This window comes from Myodes glareolus, chromosome 3, assembly GCF_982192425.1.
Source record: "Myodes glareolus chromosome 3, mMyoGla1.1, whole genome shotgun sequence".
In the NCBI taxonomy this organism is placed as follows: Eukaryota; Metazoa; Chordata; class Mammalia; order Rodentia; family Cricetidae; genus Myodes; species Myodes glareolus.
Window position 1 is genome coordinate 15,601,977 of NC_142028.1, and position 17,052 is coordinate 15,619,028.

Below are 17,052 nucleotides of genomic sequence, written 5' to 3' on the forward strand. Positions count from 1 at the left end.
CAACACGCCTTTGTAGCCCGGTTTGTTATATCTATGTATCTATACCCCAGTGTAGATAGAAATAATAAACCAATAGCTCAAGTTTTTCTGAACCCACTGATGTCATTACCAGGCATGTAGGACTACCATGGTTTTTGTTGTTGTTGTTTTGTTTTTGTTTGTTTGTTTATTTGCTTTGTTTCAAGTCAGGGGTTCTCTGTAGCTTTGAAGCCTGTCGTAGAACTCACTCTGTAGACCAGGCTGGCCTCGAACACACAGGCTGCCTCTGCCTCCCAAGTGCTGGGATTAAAGGCGTGTGCCACTACCCCCTGGTTCGGCCACCATATTTAATGCTCATAGTCTCTCCTCTTCTGAAGCTGCTGAGATGTCCAGTGAACACTGACTGCAAAGTTGGTAGTCAGTGATGCAGCTGCCAGAGCTGATGTGGGATCTGTGTGAGGCTAGATGAGTAGTGTGGTGGTTTGAACGCAATTGGCCCCTGTAAGCTCATAGGGAGTGGCGCTATCAGGAGGCATGGCCTGTTGAAGGAAGTGTGTCACTGTGGGGGTAGACTTTGAGGTCTCGTTTGCTCAAGCTTCACTCAGTGTGACACAGTCCACTTCCTGTTGCCTTCTGATCAAAGTATAGCCAACACCATGTCTGCCTGCATGCCACCAGGCTCCCTGCTGTGATGACAGTGGACTACACATCTGAATGTAAGCCGCCACCACAGTTAAATGTTCTTCTTTATAAGAGTTGCCATGGTCATGGTGCCTCTTCACAGCTGTAGAAACAAAGACAAGGGGGAAAGACAAACCTCTTCAGCGGGATTCTGTATCTGAAGTCCTGATTTGCATGGACAGTTCCTATGGGAACATGTTCTGTCTCTGCTGACCTTTCATGACATGTAGCATGCTCTGCACTGTGGATGCTGAATATCATTCCAGTGTTGTTAGCAAACCCGTGTCTTTGTCACCAAGAAAAATCTATTACTTTTAGTCACAGTAATGGTTGCTATCTTAAAATGTCACTTAAACTTCCCATGAATGTAAAATTATGACAGCTATTAAATTTAAAACTAGATCCTATTTAAGAAGCTAATAAAGACACAATTGCTATGTTGCATCTTAAAATTATTTTTACCATTATGTCAGTATTTTAAACAATGTAATAGTGGTATTTCAACATACTAGTGTTATCTATAATTATACATAATATATCCTGTAAAATATTATTATTATGTTATAAAATAACATCATAAAATATTATTATGGTATTTCAACATAGCTAATTTATTTGTAATTATGCATATCTTATATGTTATAAAGTATCACTGTGAGACATGAATCACAGCTTATGTAAGAAAGACCCACAGCATAAAAGTGCTTAAGGACTCTATATTAAAGACTACATTGGAGTTTGGGAGTGGGGGATACTCTGGCTTAACACACGTTGCTTCAGAACCCCGCCCCCCAAGAGCTCTATAGTACAAACCATTATCCCAGAAGAAGGTAGTACTTAGATATGACCACACAACTGAGTATTTCCCCGCCACAAGAAGGAAGACACTGTCACCACACCCACCTCCTTCTGGGTCCCAGTTTCTGCTCACCCCCAATTCCTGCTCTTCTGCCTACCCAGTTTTAATGAGGGCATGTCTTCTGGAGCTCAATGAAACCCAATGCTCTGGAAGCTGGGCCTGTATTAGTAGGCCCAGAGGGTGGATGAAAGCCAAGACTTTTGTGATTCTCTCCACCCTCATTTTCCTGTGGAAACACAGCTCAGGAGGCCAGTGCTGGAGGGTCGATTCACCAAGTTTACCTCTTCGCTTTACTGGAAACTCATGTTGTTCCTTTGTGTGACATTTTCTCTAATTTCACTGGTTTTAATCCTTTCTTTTCCAGCAGGCAGAGTCTGGTCTCTATGCAGGTGGCCCCCGCGAGTGCATGTTTTTCTGATGGTTGTAACGCATCCTAAGTACTTACTGGGAGCGGAAAGACCAAAAGCCGCACAGACGATGTTTATAAACACAACTTCCAAGGATCACCGGGGTTACTGCTAACTGTTGTTTACACTGTCTGACAGGGGACCGATGAACTGCCCTATGTTCAAAGTAGCAGAAGCCTCTCTGTACTCGGGAACCATCAACAGATGACCGTGACAGCTGTTTGCAATTCCCGTGGGTTTTTTTTTTCCTTTTGAACAAATTATTAATCAGACTTCAAGGCTATTTGGCCAAAAGACATAACTGAACTCTGGACATTTTCTAATTATCAGGTTCCCCTTCATTCTACTTTGAATCATATTTGAGGCAAAAATTTGTATTTGGCTTCATAAAAGATGGTGTGAGCATTTACAACAGACATAAAGGATGGTGTGTGCATTTGTAGTAGACTCTCCTTCCTGGTTGCTTTGTTCTACCCAAGTTTGGAACCGGCCTCCCATAGATGGCAATGTGAAGTGGACCAGGTGGTTGGACCCAAAGGCAATCTGGGCAAAGCCGCTGTTCTCTGTAGAGTGCCAAGGAGACTCAGGGGCAAAATGGCAACCTCAAAGACACGTGCTAAGGAGGTGATCTAAAGTAATCTGCATCTAGTCCTAGCACAGCCATCACACAGTGCCATTTTGTATGTACATACATACAAACATACATAAACAGACAAACAGACAAAGAAATGCATAGCTTAAAATCAGAAACGTATCCCCTTGTAGTGATGGAGGCGAGACTTGTTTTCTTCTGAGGACTAGGGGAGACTGCCCCATCTTTCTTGGCTAGCTTCTGGTAACCTTGAGTGTACCTTGGCTTGGGCTTGTAGATGGTATTCTATCCATGTCTTTCTTGCTTCTTTTTAGTTGTTCATTTTTACATCTGTGCACACAAGCACATGTACACCTGTGTATGAACCAGGAGGCCAGAAGAGGGCACTGGGTACCTTTTCTATCACCCTTTTTCTATTCTTTTGAGAACTTGGGGTGCACATTTGTTTCCTTCTCAGCTCTCCTCTCTCCACTTCTCTTGAAATAGGTGTTATAAGCGTGCGCAGGGCACCCAATGTTACCAAGATGCTGTATTTAAAGTCTGATTATCACAGGAAGTGCCCTTAAGTCCTGAGCTATCACCTTAGTCCCCCTAACATCCTCTCGTTCTGACTGCTTCTGTCCCTACCACCAAATCTCCCCTTACACAGTTGTAATTGATAGCAGCCTATGAAGCCATCTTGACTTGATCAAGTCTGCAAAGGGTCTGTTTCTTGATAAGGTTACATTTATGGGTGAAGACTTTCCACTGGGGAGGACACAATACAACCTGTAACATTACCCATTTTGAAAAGTTCCCAGAGAAGATAATCTGTAGCCATGGAGTGTGTAGACTCCAATAATTTGCCTTTAATGAATGTATTTATTCTAGATGCCTTATCAAGGCGAGGGAATGCCAAAAGTATCAAATTATGGACCTTTTTCCCCCTATAAATTACAAATGTTCTTTAATTCCACATTTCCCAGGAACCGGCTCTTGCTGTTTCTTCCTAGAACTTGTTGGCATTTTTCTGAGTGATACTGTTTCCCCTTCCTTTGTAAGCTTTAGAATCTCATGCTCTTTAAACACACGTCTAAAGATCAGGATAAAGAGTCTTTTAGGGACCAAGTTGTAAGGAAAATTAGATGGAAGAGCGTTCGTTTGGAAGAAGCAAAACTCACACTCCGTGGGCAACAAGCTCACACTCCAGGTTCCTACTTGATCCTTTCCGAGGCAGCGGCCTTCACAGTGGTTGTTTGTGTTGCCTAGAAACAGGAGATAATTTTAAAATTCATGATGAACACCTATCGTAGTGTCCCCCTTCCTTCAAGGAAACCCTGGGTGACCCCAAGATTTCAGAGTGACTGGAAAAACACTGACCCAGAAAATAAAAATGTAACAAGTCACATTTCCCCCATTACTTAAGGGAAATTGTGGTGTTATTTTTTGTTCTTAATCTATCTGCTAAGTGTAAGTCTATGAGTCACTGAACTGCCTCTCTCCTCTTCCATAAATATTAGGACTTACAAAGAGGTTGAGTCCACATACGATGAGCAAATACTTTCCTATTTTTCCTAAGGAACAGCAGAAACTTTAATGTCATTTTTAAAAAATGTTATTTTCAAAGAAAATTTATACTAATAAAAGAATCTTTTTTTTCAGATAATAATATAATTGCATTAGGCTTTAATACCTAAAAGCATGCAAGTTAAATCTGGTTCTAATCAAAACCAGGTCTGTTAAATTTCAAATAAATACTTTGTGAAGTCAATTAAAGAAAGTTTGATTCTGTCAGATGTCTATCCCTAGTTGCAGGGCACCAAGATGCAGACATTCCACCTGAACTGGCTTCCCCAGGTCAAGCTATCACACTCTTTCTAAGGCACACTGATACGGAAACTTGGGACTAGTGTCACAGAAAGGGATGGCACGCATGTCCTCTGTCCTTCCCGCAGCCTCTCCTGTGTCTGACCTAGATCAAGAAGCGTGAAGCAGCAATCTGCCATCTCCCTGAGGTGCCTACGCTGTCCAAAGCCAGGGCCCTCTGTTCGGTCTTTCTCTGGGCTTTTGAAGTTGGAGAGGAGTGAGTACGGTGTACAATAACTTCAGAAGACAGACCATGTGCTGTAAAAAGAACTGCGGGCCGCTTCCCGCCACTCGCCCGGCTAGCTTTACCCGAAATAATTACACGGAAACTGTATTCATTCAAACACTGCTTGGCCCATTATCTGTAGCCTCTTATTGGCTAACTCTTACATATTGACCTAACCCATTTCCAATAATCTGTTTAGCACCGTGGTGGCTTACCGGGAGGATTCTAACCCACGTCTATCTTGGGCAGGAGAAACATGGTGACTGCCTCACTTCCCTTCTTCCCAGCATTCTGTTCTGTCTACTCCGCCTACCTATGTTCTGACCTATCAGGCCAAGCAGTTTCTTTTTTAATTAGCCAATGAAAGCAACAGAAATACAGAAGCCTCTCCCACATCAATGTGCCTTGATAGAGGCGGCAGAAATGCCAGCCAGCGTCAAAGTAGGTGCACCGATATGCCTAAACGCATCCGAGTCATCCTTGGGAAAGAGGCCCTGAAGGAAAGGCTTCTTAATGATGCGATTTCAACTTCATTGCATCTTCCTTGTGAAACTTGGTGGCCTTTTGGAATCGTTCTGTCTCCTTTTGTGTCTAGAGATTAGGTTGTCTCCCCCTCTTCGGCACGGCTGTGGTAGTTAAAGCACAAGACAGTCCTTGCCTTCTGTGTTTTATAATCCCAGAGTCACTGCCTGCGCATTGTAATTATCTCCGTAGACCTTTATCCATCTCCAGAGTGCAGGCAGGAAGATGCTCTTACAGTTCATTGAAACCACTATGGGTCAAGTCAGAACTCTGTAGAAAGGACACTCAGCATTTTCTGTGAAAGCACAGATTTTACAAACAAATGATTTCAACAATTGAAGGGGGCTCTAGCAATAAGGGTAACACGCACAATCACCAATCTCCTGCAAGTGGGAAAAAAGACTCTAACCTGACTTATACCGGAAAGACAAGTGCAGATAAGGGGGCATTCTGAAGGCTCCTTAGATGCTTCCTTTGCACAGAATGGAGGAAGTGGGGAGGGCTTTCGACACATCTTCAGAAAGCGTCGTGCATTCAGGTGGCGCCCTCTGGTGGAAGGATGGAAGGCTCAGCTGACACCCCTTAATTTGGGGGCTCTTGTTTCATCTACAGTATTAGCACTCGCCCCTGCGCCTTGTCCCCATCCCAGGAGCTTTCTGTGACAAGATGGACTACAGCCCAAGTCCCTGGTTCATGGTCCATGAGGAGCATCTATGGTAAATTCAACCGGAGAGGAGATCGGGCTTTACCGTTGCCTCAAAGTGGCCTGGTAGTGTGGGTGCAATTTGACTGTTGCGTGCAAGCACTGGCCTCCGTTGTGTTTATGTAAATGGCTCAAAGCTGTAGACTGTGTCTCTGGCAAACTTACTTACGAGGAACAAAGGAGACATAAGAATGGTTTTCATTTAAAAGGCATGTGGTTCTTATTGCCTTCCTGAGATTAGGTTTTGTTTCTCTTCCTTTTATTTTTAAAGTTAGTTTTCCACTGTGAGACGAAGGGATTTTCATAGGAAATGTTGGCAGTATAGCGGGAGGGGATCAACTGTAGCGGTTCCGAAGCGAGGGCTGATTTGGAACGTAGCCAGTGGCGCAGGCTACTTCTTGGAATGTACCCCGAAGAATTTAAGGGACTGATCTCATTTACCTATGTGCGCAGCTGCTTTGCCTGATTTAAAGATCCACTGATAGCATTGCATTCATGCATTTTCTGTCTCGAATTAGGAACAGTATCATCAGCATACTTACTCCGGGAGCCGATTATTCATGTCAAAGCCTTTCCTCAGCCGGGCCCCTTGTCTCCTGAGGAGCATCCCTCCGACAATGGTCAGTCATTCCCCACAATCCCTGCCTGTTCAACTTCTTTGGTCCTTATCACACCAGGATTTGTTTGTGTAACAGTAGTAAGTATCCCATAAAATCAAACATAGCCAGAATTTCAATCTGGCCTTTCCACCCAGCACCTGTGACTTCTTGCTTGAACAATGTACAGACTAGGTTTCAGATTCCTCAAAAAGAGATCCTGAGGTCACAGGAAATCATAGAGGAAAGTATTCCATAATCAACTAATAATGCCTGGTACAGGCACCTGATGGGGATAGTAGAGGTCCTCGGGATTTTGTCAGACATCATTAATATACATTTGCATGCACACTTTCTTTTAAGTATCTTTGTCTCGAAACCCAGTCTTTGAGTGTTGACATATTAGAAGCAGAAGCAGGAGGATAGTGAGTTTGGGGCTAACCTGGGCTACATAGCAAGACTGTCTGAAATAAGTAAACGAATAAAGAAACAAACTCCTCTGCTAGTAAAAGACTTTAAAAATGGCCTGGGGTTGTAACCCAGGTGTAGTGTAACTGCTTTGCATGGAAAGGGGTCTGAGTCAGTACTCAGTGTGAAAACATACCAACGCTAATAGCTGAAAGTTCTCATGGCTGTTAAGAGACATCCAGGAGTCAGTGAGATTTCCCAGGAGGTAGAGATACTTGTCACAGGCCTGACCATATGAGTTTGATCCCAAGGACCCACATACAAGAGAGCTGAGCCAGTTCCAGCCAGTACTCTGACTGCCACAAAAATGCTGTGGTGAATGTGCAAGCGTGCGTGCATTCATATGTGTGCGTGTGCACACACACACAATAGTAAAACATTTAAAACACCTAATAAGCAAACAAAAATAGCCCTTTTTTCACAGTCATTCTTAGAAACTAACATTATCAAGTAAAATTAAAAACTGTTAAAATGGGCATTGTGGTACACATAACATACCAGCAGTTGGGGATTAGGAACAAGAGGATCGGGAGTTCAAGGACAGCCTTGACTATATAGTAAAATGAACGGATAGCCTGGGTTTCAGAATGAGAGTCTGTGTTGAGAGAGAGAGAGAGAGAGAGAGAGAGAGAGAGAGAGAGAGAGAGAGAGAGAGGAGATAGTTAATTATAAACAGCACCAAAGTATTGATGTTCAAAATCTCAGTCCTCCACAGTCATAGGAGCTGCAGTTCACAGCTCACACAAGCTGGCTGCTAGTATCATCAGGTCTCATGGTACACTGTCCAAGTCTTCATTCTGAGACTTGCTTTTGACCCGACAGAAATGATAAAAAGCATTAGCTTCAGTTTAAACTCAATATTCATTTCTCCCAACTAGAAGGTATTTTGGTGGTCTCGCTTACATGAACAGCATATTAAGACATGAATTTGTTTAGCTGACCTCAAATGCATTCAGATCTCAGCTATCATTCATCTGCCTGGAGTAATACTCTCTTGCTTGGGGTTGGGTGCCACTGAATCGTTCCTTTTGCTTCCTTCCTGTCTTCTTTCCTTCCTTCCTTTCTTTTTCCTTCTTTTCTTCCTTTCTTTCCTTTCTTTTTTCCTTCCTTTCTTCCTCCTTCCTTTCTTCTTTTCTTTCCTTTCCTTTCTTCTTTCCTTCCTTTCATTCATTGTGGGTTCAGATGTAAATCTAGAAGACAGACGTTCTGAGTTCTAGTGTCTCTTTTCAACAAATCATGCACAGTCGTGTGGATAATTGTGGGGAAGGTTAGAGCTTATTAAGCGGGGGACGCAGAGGGAGATGGAGATGTGCCAAGTGTACTCAGCTGCAACCTGGCTCCAGGAGAGCAAGAAGAGAGAAAGGATGAAGTGAGGTCCTCAGTTACTTTGGGCTGCCAAGCCTTCCCCTGCTGCCACCATTTGTGCCTTCTTCTCGAGTTTTACTGTTTACTGCCTCAGTCTGGACCACTGGGCACAGCTAGTTGTCTGTGTGGATGTGCTATTTTATTTCATACTTAATATGTTTTGCATGTTTGTGTGTGTGTGTGCTCACAGCATTGCACATGTGATATCCACCCATAGACATTGTTCTCTCCTTCCAATATGTGGAGCTGATGTGGGATTCCCCTCTGTATGATTTGGTTAATAAGAAACTGTCTTACGCCTGTGATAGGGCAGAGTAGAACTAGGTTGGGAAAACTAAACTGAATACTGGAAGAAAGTAAGCAGAGTCAGGGAGAAGCCATGTAGCCCACCAGAGACAGATGCTGACCCTTGCCGGTAAGCCACAGCCACGTGGCGATACACAGATTCATATAAATGGGCTAAATTAAGATATAAGAGTTAGCCAATAAGAAGCTAGAGCTAATGGGCCAAGTAGTAATTTAATTAATACAGTTTCTGTGTGGTTATTTTGGACCTGAGCAGCCGGAAACAAACAAGTGGTTTTTACTACATAGAGCCTGTGACTAAACTTGGGGCCGTTGGCCTTAGGAGCAAGTTCCTTTACCCAGTGACCTATTGGCATCCACAAAGTATGTGGATGACAAATTTCAGTTTTTCTTGTCATTTATTAGTATAAAGGGGAGTTAATTTGTGTCATCACTCTTCTTAAAAATAAACCCGCAAAATCACCGTGGTTAAAAATAACCCCATGCTTCCTCTCTTTATTTAAATTGTTCTAGCCCATACTGACTGAAGGTCGTTCCCGAGTTTCCATCCCATTTGGCTCGGAAAGGCACAGTTTTAGTGAGGGAACACTATAAAATGCTTTTCCCCCTAAAAGCAAGTTTTACAATAGGAACCATGTTCACTGTACACATAGATTTTAATCACTTGGATTTACGATGCGAGAGTGCAGATCCCATCAGTCTATGAACCAAAGCCAAGCAACCTCTCTGGCCACCAGTATAAGTTTCATTAGAAATTTACAGAGAGACAATGAAGTCTTTCTTTTTTTTTTTCTAAATAATATCCAGCGTTAAATGTCAGTGGGTCTAAAATAGCTATAACCTTAAAACAGAGAAAGAGATAAGGGGAGGGAAAGGGTGGGGGAGGAGAAGGAAGGATAGGAGCGGGGAGAAGACAGAGCTGTCTTAAGTTCCAATAACTTTGTTTTGGACACGAGATCTTCAGAATGCTATGTAAAGGGCAGATTTAAGGGAGATACAGATTTTTCTATTTAAAAATATTTGAAGAAAACCCAAATAAAAATTAAACTCAAGCAAAGGGTCATTTGTGTAGTATTCCTAAGTTATTTCCCGGCATGTCCATCTGCCTGTCTTTGGACCGCTTGTCAAGGCTTAGGCCAGATCCTTAAAGTAAACAGGGCCGGGAAGCTGCCTGCTGAGGAATTCAACACCCGGCCTTCACCCTGCGCTTAGCCTGTGAGGCCCAAGCAGATTCGGTCCTTGCTCTGCACCTCAGAGAAAGAGACTCATTTCATACCACAGGGTTCGGGTGCCAATGGGAAGAGCCATCCTGGAGCTCGAACATGGTTTCATAGGAGAACAGCCTGGCCTTGCACACAGGAGACCAGACTTCCTTGTTCATGGGGCAGTATGAGCAGCTGGGGGCTCATTGTTCAGTCTGGCTGAGCATTAGTGACTCCCACTTTTGAGAAGGGAACAGAAACACTTGCATTACCTAGAAAGACTATAGGATAGGGCAAGACTATCATACCATTTATTACCTGGAGCAACATGTCTACAAATAGCATGGGAATTAGTCAAACTATTCCAGTAAAATATCAGTCAAACTTCTCCACTTCAGGCAAGCCAAGAATCAAATAAAATGGCATAATAATATACAGGGTGCTCAGCTCAGGGTGCCTGTCATGGCAAAGACCAATGACCAAAGACAGGAGCTGAGTTTTGTAGTCGTACTTTATTCAGAAGACAGCAAGTCGGCATCCTTAGAAAGCAGAATATCTGCCTTGCATCTCCTCTCCAGCCCTCGGGTCCTGTCGAGGATGAGCGACTTGGTCAAGCAAGGCAGTCAGTCATTCCAGGCCATCTCCCCTGGTCAAGGGCCCAGTCATGGGTCTGACTCGTGGTGTCTTTGGCTCTCTTGTTTTCACCCCATTCTCTCCTCCTTGTTCTCTGGTGCCTGCACTCCAGTCCTCTTGACACACTCAGGCTCCTGAGCATCTGCTGGCATCAACCTTGTGCTCCTCCGGGGCATCTGGCTGAGGGCGGGGCAGAGTAATGCCAAGCAACCTAGCAACACAGCGCACACTCTTAGCCATCAGTGTGCTAATGATGTGTACCTGCCAATCCCTTTCTAGAATATGGAGTAATGACACACATTTCTTTCTAATATAGCCTAGGAAAATGCCCATCCCTGTCTTTTCTGTCCCTGGTCATATATATCTGTCCTAGTCAGGGTTTCTATTACTGTGATAAAGCACCATGGCCAAAAGCAACTTACATTTCCACACCACAGTCCACCACTGAGCAAAGCCAGGCCAGGAACTCAAGGCAGGAACCTGAAGCCAGGGGTAAGAGACACAGAGGCCCTTGTGCTCACAGAGAAGCACTAAGGAATCTAGAATGTTGTAGTAGTTTCTTAAGAGAAAGAATGCATGACCTGTTATCTGCCCAGAAGGCTGGGAGTGGGTGTGGTTAATAGCCTGGTGGCCTTTATGCTGTGTGGACCACACTGGACCTTCTCCCAAACCATTATCATCAACTTGTTTTTCTCAGTCGATCTAGAGGACCCATCTTTATGGAAGGTGTCACGTGTGGCCAACCCATAGAACCTCTTTATGGGAGGCATCACTCGTGCTTTACAAGTAGTTTGGATGTAGTTACATCCAATCTTTATTCATCTTTCTTTGTTCCTCAAAGAGATTTTTGTACTTTTTATTGTGCACACAGGATTGAGTTAATTATCTAGAAAAGTTCTCACCAAATTGCGCTGTGCTTAAAAAGGCCTACAATGAGCAACTCAGGGTCAGACTCCTGACGTTTGAGCCATCACCGGCTCCTTAGTTGTGCTGAATTTAACTGCCTTCTTTTCTCCCGAAGATTGTCGCTCTGCCGACTGTGGTGGCCACAGCGACCACTACGGCAGGAACTCAAGCAAACGCCAGGAAGAACTGCTGTTTCCTAGTGACTCCCAGCTTGCTTTCTTACAGCATCCAGGACCACCATCCCAGAGGCGGCCCCCACCCCCAATGGGCTGCAAATAGCGGCGCCAACCTTCCTTCTGTTTAGTGCATTCTTCCTCTGGCTGGAGTGGATGGGATTTTAGCTTGCATCCTCTGACGACTAAGGATCTAACCCCAGACTCTGAATTCTTCTGCCTCTGCATTTCTATTGCTCATCTAAAATCTATTGCCATCTTGAGAAGATTTTCCCTACTCTGTCTTCTTATCTCTTCTCCACCCTCAGCTTTTCTCCATCCCAGGGTCTGGCATTTCCTCCTCTTACTTGCTATGCATCCAAGGCAAGAGGATTTATGCTGGTTACCAGTGCCCAGCACGTGTGAACACCTCAAAGACCCCCCAGCACAGCCTGAGCCGGTGCTTACATGACGAAAAGAGTTCCATGGTACTCTTATGTGTGCAAGCATTCTCCTTCAGAGCAATTTGTTTTCCTACCTCATATCATGAAAAGAGTGTTCAGAACAGTCTAAAGAAAATCTGAGTAAACACACACACACATACATACATACATACATGTATACACACACACACACACACATGTATGTATATTTTCCAATGGATTGCTAAGGTGGCTTAAATACCTTTAAAACATCTAATGAGAGAGATTAGTGTTACATATTTCTTTTACCTCTCATTTTTCTTTCCCTTGAACTCCTTAATAGTCTTATTACTCAGGGAAATGCTAGGGAAAACAGAAACAAAATAACTCAGAGACTAATTGACAAATCATCACCAAATAATTAAATTGCTATTTGCATCACACCACATGAGTCTCAGCAGCATATCTATGTTAGGATCCCATAAATGAGCATGACAGTGGCTTGGTTCATTTTTAACATTCAGTTATAGAGAAATGGATGGAGGGGAACAAATGGGGCACGAAGTGAAATTTTACAAAATACTCCAGAGAACCACACGGAAACACCCCCTTTGCTGGTGGGGTTCTAGCCGTTCCATGCTGGAGATTTACCCTTGCATAAATTTGCTCTCTGCATTGCTAGAAAGAGAATCTTTTGTGTTATTTGTGTTGAAAAAAGTAAGACTAGCGACGTGACTCTGATGTGAAGCTTCCAGTTTGAACAAAGCAACAGCTCTGGTTGTGCTGGCTAAAAGGCAACACAGGGTTTATGAACCATAAAATATAATACACAGTCATGATGGAACATAGTCATTGGTTTTATAGAAATAGAAAGACAGACAAACAGACTGATGACAGATAGATAGATAGATAGATAGATAGATAGATAGATAGATAGATAGATAGATACAGAGATATTGACCAACTGTGTGTTCAGACACAATCTTTAAAGTTAAGCATAATGTGAAAAGGTAGGCATAAACCAAACAAAATAATAGTTGTCCTAGTTGGCTCCTGTGTTGTGACTAAGCTTGGGAAGGAGCAGGTGTATTGTGTCTTTCATGTATTGTGGGTTATGGTCCTTTGTAGACGGAAGCCAGGGAAGAGCTCAGGTCAGAAACTTGGAGGTTGGAACTGAGGAGAAACCACGGAGAAACGCTGCTTACTCTTTTGCTTTTATCGGGTCTGCTTTTTTTTTTCTACCCACAGTGAGCTGGGCCCTCCCACATCAGTCATCAATCAAGATATTGCCCTTTACAGATTGGTTCCCACTGGGTCACCTCCTCCTGTAACTCCAGGTCCTGGGGATCTGATATCTTCTTCCAGTCTTCATGGGTACCCACGCACACCTCGCACACACACACATGCAAACACTTGCACGCGCACATACAAACGCGCTTGTAAAAATGCCTTCACACACTTATATACACACATTAATAAAATAAAATATTTTTTTAAAAAGGAAATGTGTTTATCATGAAACTTGAGAGAAGATGCAGAAGAAATCATGAAACCTTTTGTATTTTTATTTTTTATTTTTTAAATGATTTAATAGATAACCGTTGTTCAAACAATGATAGTAACAATGCGTATAATTTAAATAAGTCACAGTAATGACACAGGGCAAGGGTAGATGACAGTCTACACTTGAGGAAGAGCTTTTTGTTCAGAAACTGACCTGGGTGTGCTGTGTATTACATACTCTAAGATTAGCACTCCTTTTTTAAAAGTGTGGTTGGTGTGCTAAGAGAGATTCAAAAAGTTATTTGAATATAACTTCATTTTATGCATATTAGTGTGAAGGTATCAGATCTCCTAGAACTAGATTTACAGTCAGTTGTGGGTGCTAGGAATTGAACCTGGGTCATCTGGAAGAGTAGACGGTACTTTTAACCACCGAGCCATCTCTCCAGCCCCGAAACTCAAAATCAGAATGGTGCAAGGTGCTCAATTAAACCAGAGACTCTAGGAAAAGAGGGAAGGAAGAATGTGTGGAAGAAAGAAATGCGTAGACTATACACAGACACTGCAGGGGTGAACGAGTGGGACAAGGCATCCAGGGAGATTCATCCCTGGTAGCAGAATACTCTCTGGTGTGAGCTTGGACTGGTCTTAAACTAACAACATTCCTCCTGCATCAGATTCCCAAGTGCTTGGGATATAGATGTTAGCCATCTTGCCCTACTTAGAAACTATGATCTCCTAATCCTGAAAAGACTATAAACCTGATGATGGTGCCAGTCACAATATTAAAAATGTAAAATGGTGCAGATACTTTGAGGACACTTGGGTAATTTCTTCTCAGACTAAATGTCCAGCCTTACCCTAACCCAGCAACTGTGCTCTTTGACCTTTACCCAAACATTGTGATGGTGTCTCTCTACATCATACTTGTATGTGAGTTCCCTTTAATGAACCATATCTGCCCCCAAAATGCAATCAATTAAGAGATTCTTCAAATAGTGACTGGTTGGAAGGCCTATGCATTCATAGACTGGAGTATTCAGCAATAGAAGATATAAGCTATCGAGCCACACAGGGCCACAGATGAACCCTAGTGTTGCTGCAGGATCAAGGAGTTGATCTGATGAAAACACACATGGCTATTTCTATGTCTGATTCTGCACAGTCACTGATGATGAAGGGAAATGGGCACTGCTCTGTCTTTCTTTGCTGTCCTGATGTCGTGCTGGGAACATTCCAGTCTCATCTGCCCCACTCTGGTCACCTTGCTGGTGAAGCAGCAGTCACGTGGATTAAATAAAAATATGACCATTTGACCATTCATATGTTTATGATGCTTTTGTTTACTTTTATAAATATTCTATGTACATGGAACAGACGTTTTCAACATCTTTGTCCGAGTACGTGATGTATTTTGAGCACATTGTGGTTTGTCTTACAAGCTTTTCATGGGTGGTTCTCCAGCCCAGTGGCCCACAGTTTCTCTCGCCTACACTCTTAGATTTGTGAACCCTAGCTCCCTTCGCCATGGACATTTTGGATCCAGTTTTTTGGTTTTTTGTTATTTTGTTTTTTGGGTTTTGTTTTGTTTTGTTTTGTTTTTTCGAGACAGGGTTTCTCTGTGTAGCTTTGGAGCCTATCCTGGCACTAGCTTTTGTAGACCAGGCTAGTCTCGAACTCACAGAGATCTGCCTGCCTCTGACTCCCAAGTGCTGAGATTAAAGGCATGCACCACCACTGCCCGGCTTTTAGTCCAGTTTTTATGGAGTTCTGAGGGCAACTTCAGGATCACGTTGAGACCCACAGAGACTCCCCACTGTCTATGGTTATACCTAATCACTAGCCACAGCCAGTTAAAGCCACTAAGTGTCACATGGACAAAAAACAAGACCAGGGTGGAGCAAAGGACTTCTATGGACAGAGTCCTGAGAGGTCCATGAGCCTGTCCGTGACTGATGTCCCCATAAACATTGTGCCAGAGTCTCCTCAGCTTCCTTGGGACACTTAGTCATTCAGAATCTCTTTTATGCCCACAGTAAAATCTGAATATTTCTAGCCATCAACTTCTACTGCTCTATAACTGTAGACACAAGGAGAGAAAGAAATAGACATTAATATCACATGTATTTCCTCCTCCGGCACAAAGTAAAAATTAAAAACCCAATTTTTATTCAAATCCTTTGATAACATAAGCAATATTTAATTCCTTGTGGACAATTTTGGTGAAACTCATCGTCTTGGAATGAAATGTTGCTTTTAATAAACACACAACAAACTAGAAAAATTGTGACTACAAATCCCATATTGGAAAGTTGTCATTTATTTCTTAATTGTCATTCTCATAACTAAAACAAATGATAATTCTCAACTTGTATGAATCTAGTTGGAAAGTTTGGACCAAGAAAGTGTAGAGTGTGATTGAAATTTGGTGTATTAATCTTCAGATTCGAAGACAAAACCTAGTGACCTCATTACAATATTCCAAACTGGTCTCCATTTGTTTGATCTTTCAGCTTCGAATGAGCAGTAATATATTGGCAGGCAATCATACACATTGGCTTTTCTCTTGAAAAACTTACTGTTTTCATTTTATAATCATCATAAACATTCCCAGTCTTCTTATCAGATACACTGAGATTTTGAAGTCATGCTCCCCCGGCCTTTCCTACTCCCGTTTGCCCCCCTAAGACAGTTACCATAATCAAATTAATCCTTACCTCGACACTTCCACAGCGGTGAGCCGTCATCATTCACGATTGGAATGTCCTGAAGTGAGACTCTATAGCTCAGGTTCCGTAAACAAAATGTTTCCCGACAGCTCTTGGAAATTGTATTAAGAAAAACCTTTCACCAAAAATTCACATTTCCGTGATAAGTCTTTTCCTTCAGGGTGATAGTCTTCCCAGAATGTAGAACAAGTCCACGTTTTCAGGCTTCCACAAGCAGTCATTTCCAAGCTGTGCTGCAACCCCGTCTAGATCTAGTTCACCTCACATTTTCCCGCCACCTTATAAAGCGTGTGTCTTTGTACTGTGCTCATTTTACGCACCCATTAAGTTGTTCCATTTCTACTTTTTATGAGGCTTAAGGATTTTTGCGTCAATTTGTTTTGACCTTCCTAGGAAAGACAGCAAGGGGCCAAAATGATAAGGGGTGGGGGTGGGGTCTCTTCAGAGAGTACAGCTATTGAAAGGGATTGTTTAATGCCTGCCTTGTTCTGGATCCATTCACTCTCTGGTGCAGCCAGAAATCTGAGATTAGGTAGAGAACATGGGAAGCAAGAGAGGATGCCGTGGTTATGAAAAGGCAGCACTCTGGACAAAGTCTCCATTTTCTTTAAGCCGTCTACCCCATCTTAGCCACATCAACTACGTTTACAGCCCAGCAGAGCAGCACCATGAGAGGGATCACTCCCTCCAGCTGCAGGGCAAGCCAGCAGCTACAGAACAATGTCTGACAGTAACCATGACAGGAAAGACAGCCAAGAGACACATGTTGACTATGTGGCAGACAAGGGATGAATGGAAGAATAAAGGATGACTCATGCGTAAGTGTGTGCATGAAACGCTGGCTAGATGGTAACTCTGTTGGATGTTTTCATTAACATCACATGCTCACCGTCTTCAAGCTTGATGTCGCTCTTTAAAACACTCACTGATCTCCCAGAATGATGTCATTCTTTATC

General features: G+C 42.9%; 1 protein-coding gene across 2 annotated transcripts in view; it reads left to right on the top strand.

Annotated features, from left to right (window-relative positions):
- The window catches only part of Rerg (RAS like estrogen regulated growth inhibitor), a 103,528-nt gene that overhangs the window by 63,350 nt on the left and 23,126 nt on the right, over window positions 1–17,052 (top strand). Inside the window, exon 3 of one of the 2 annotated variants that reach the window (XM_085687271.2) lies at window positions 6,333–6,434. The exons of the other annotated variant lie outside the window; for it this stretch is intronic. Coding sequence (XP_085543397.1) covers window positions 6,333–6,434 — 102 coding nt within the window. The remainder of the gene's footprint in view (window positions 1–6,332; window positions 6,435–17,052) is intronic. 2 annotated transcript variants of the gene reach the window in all.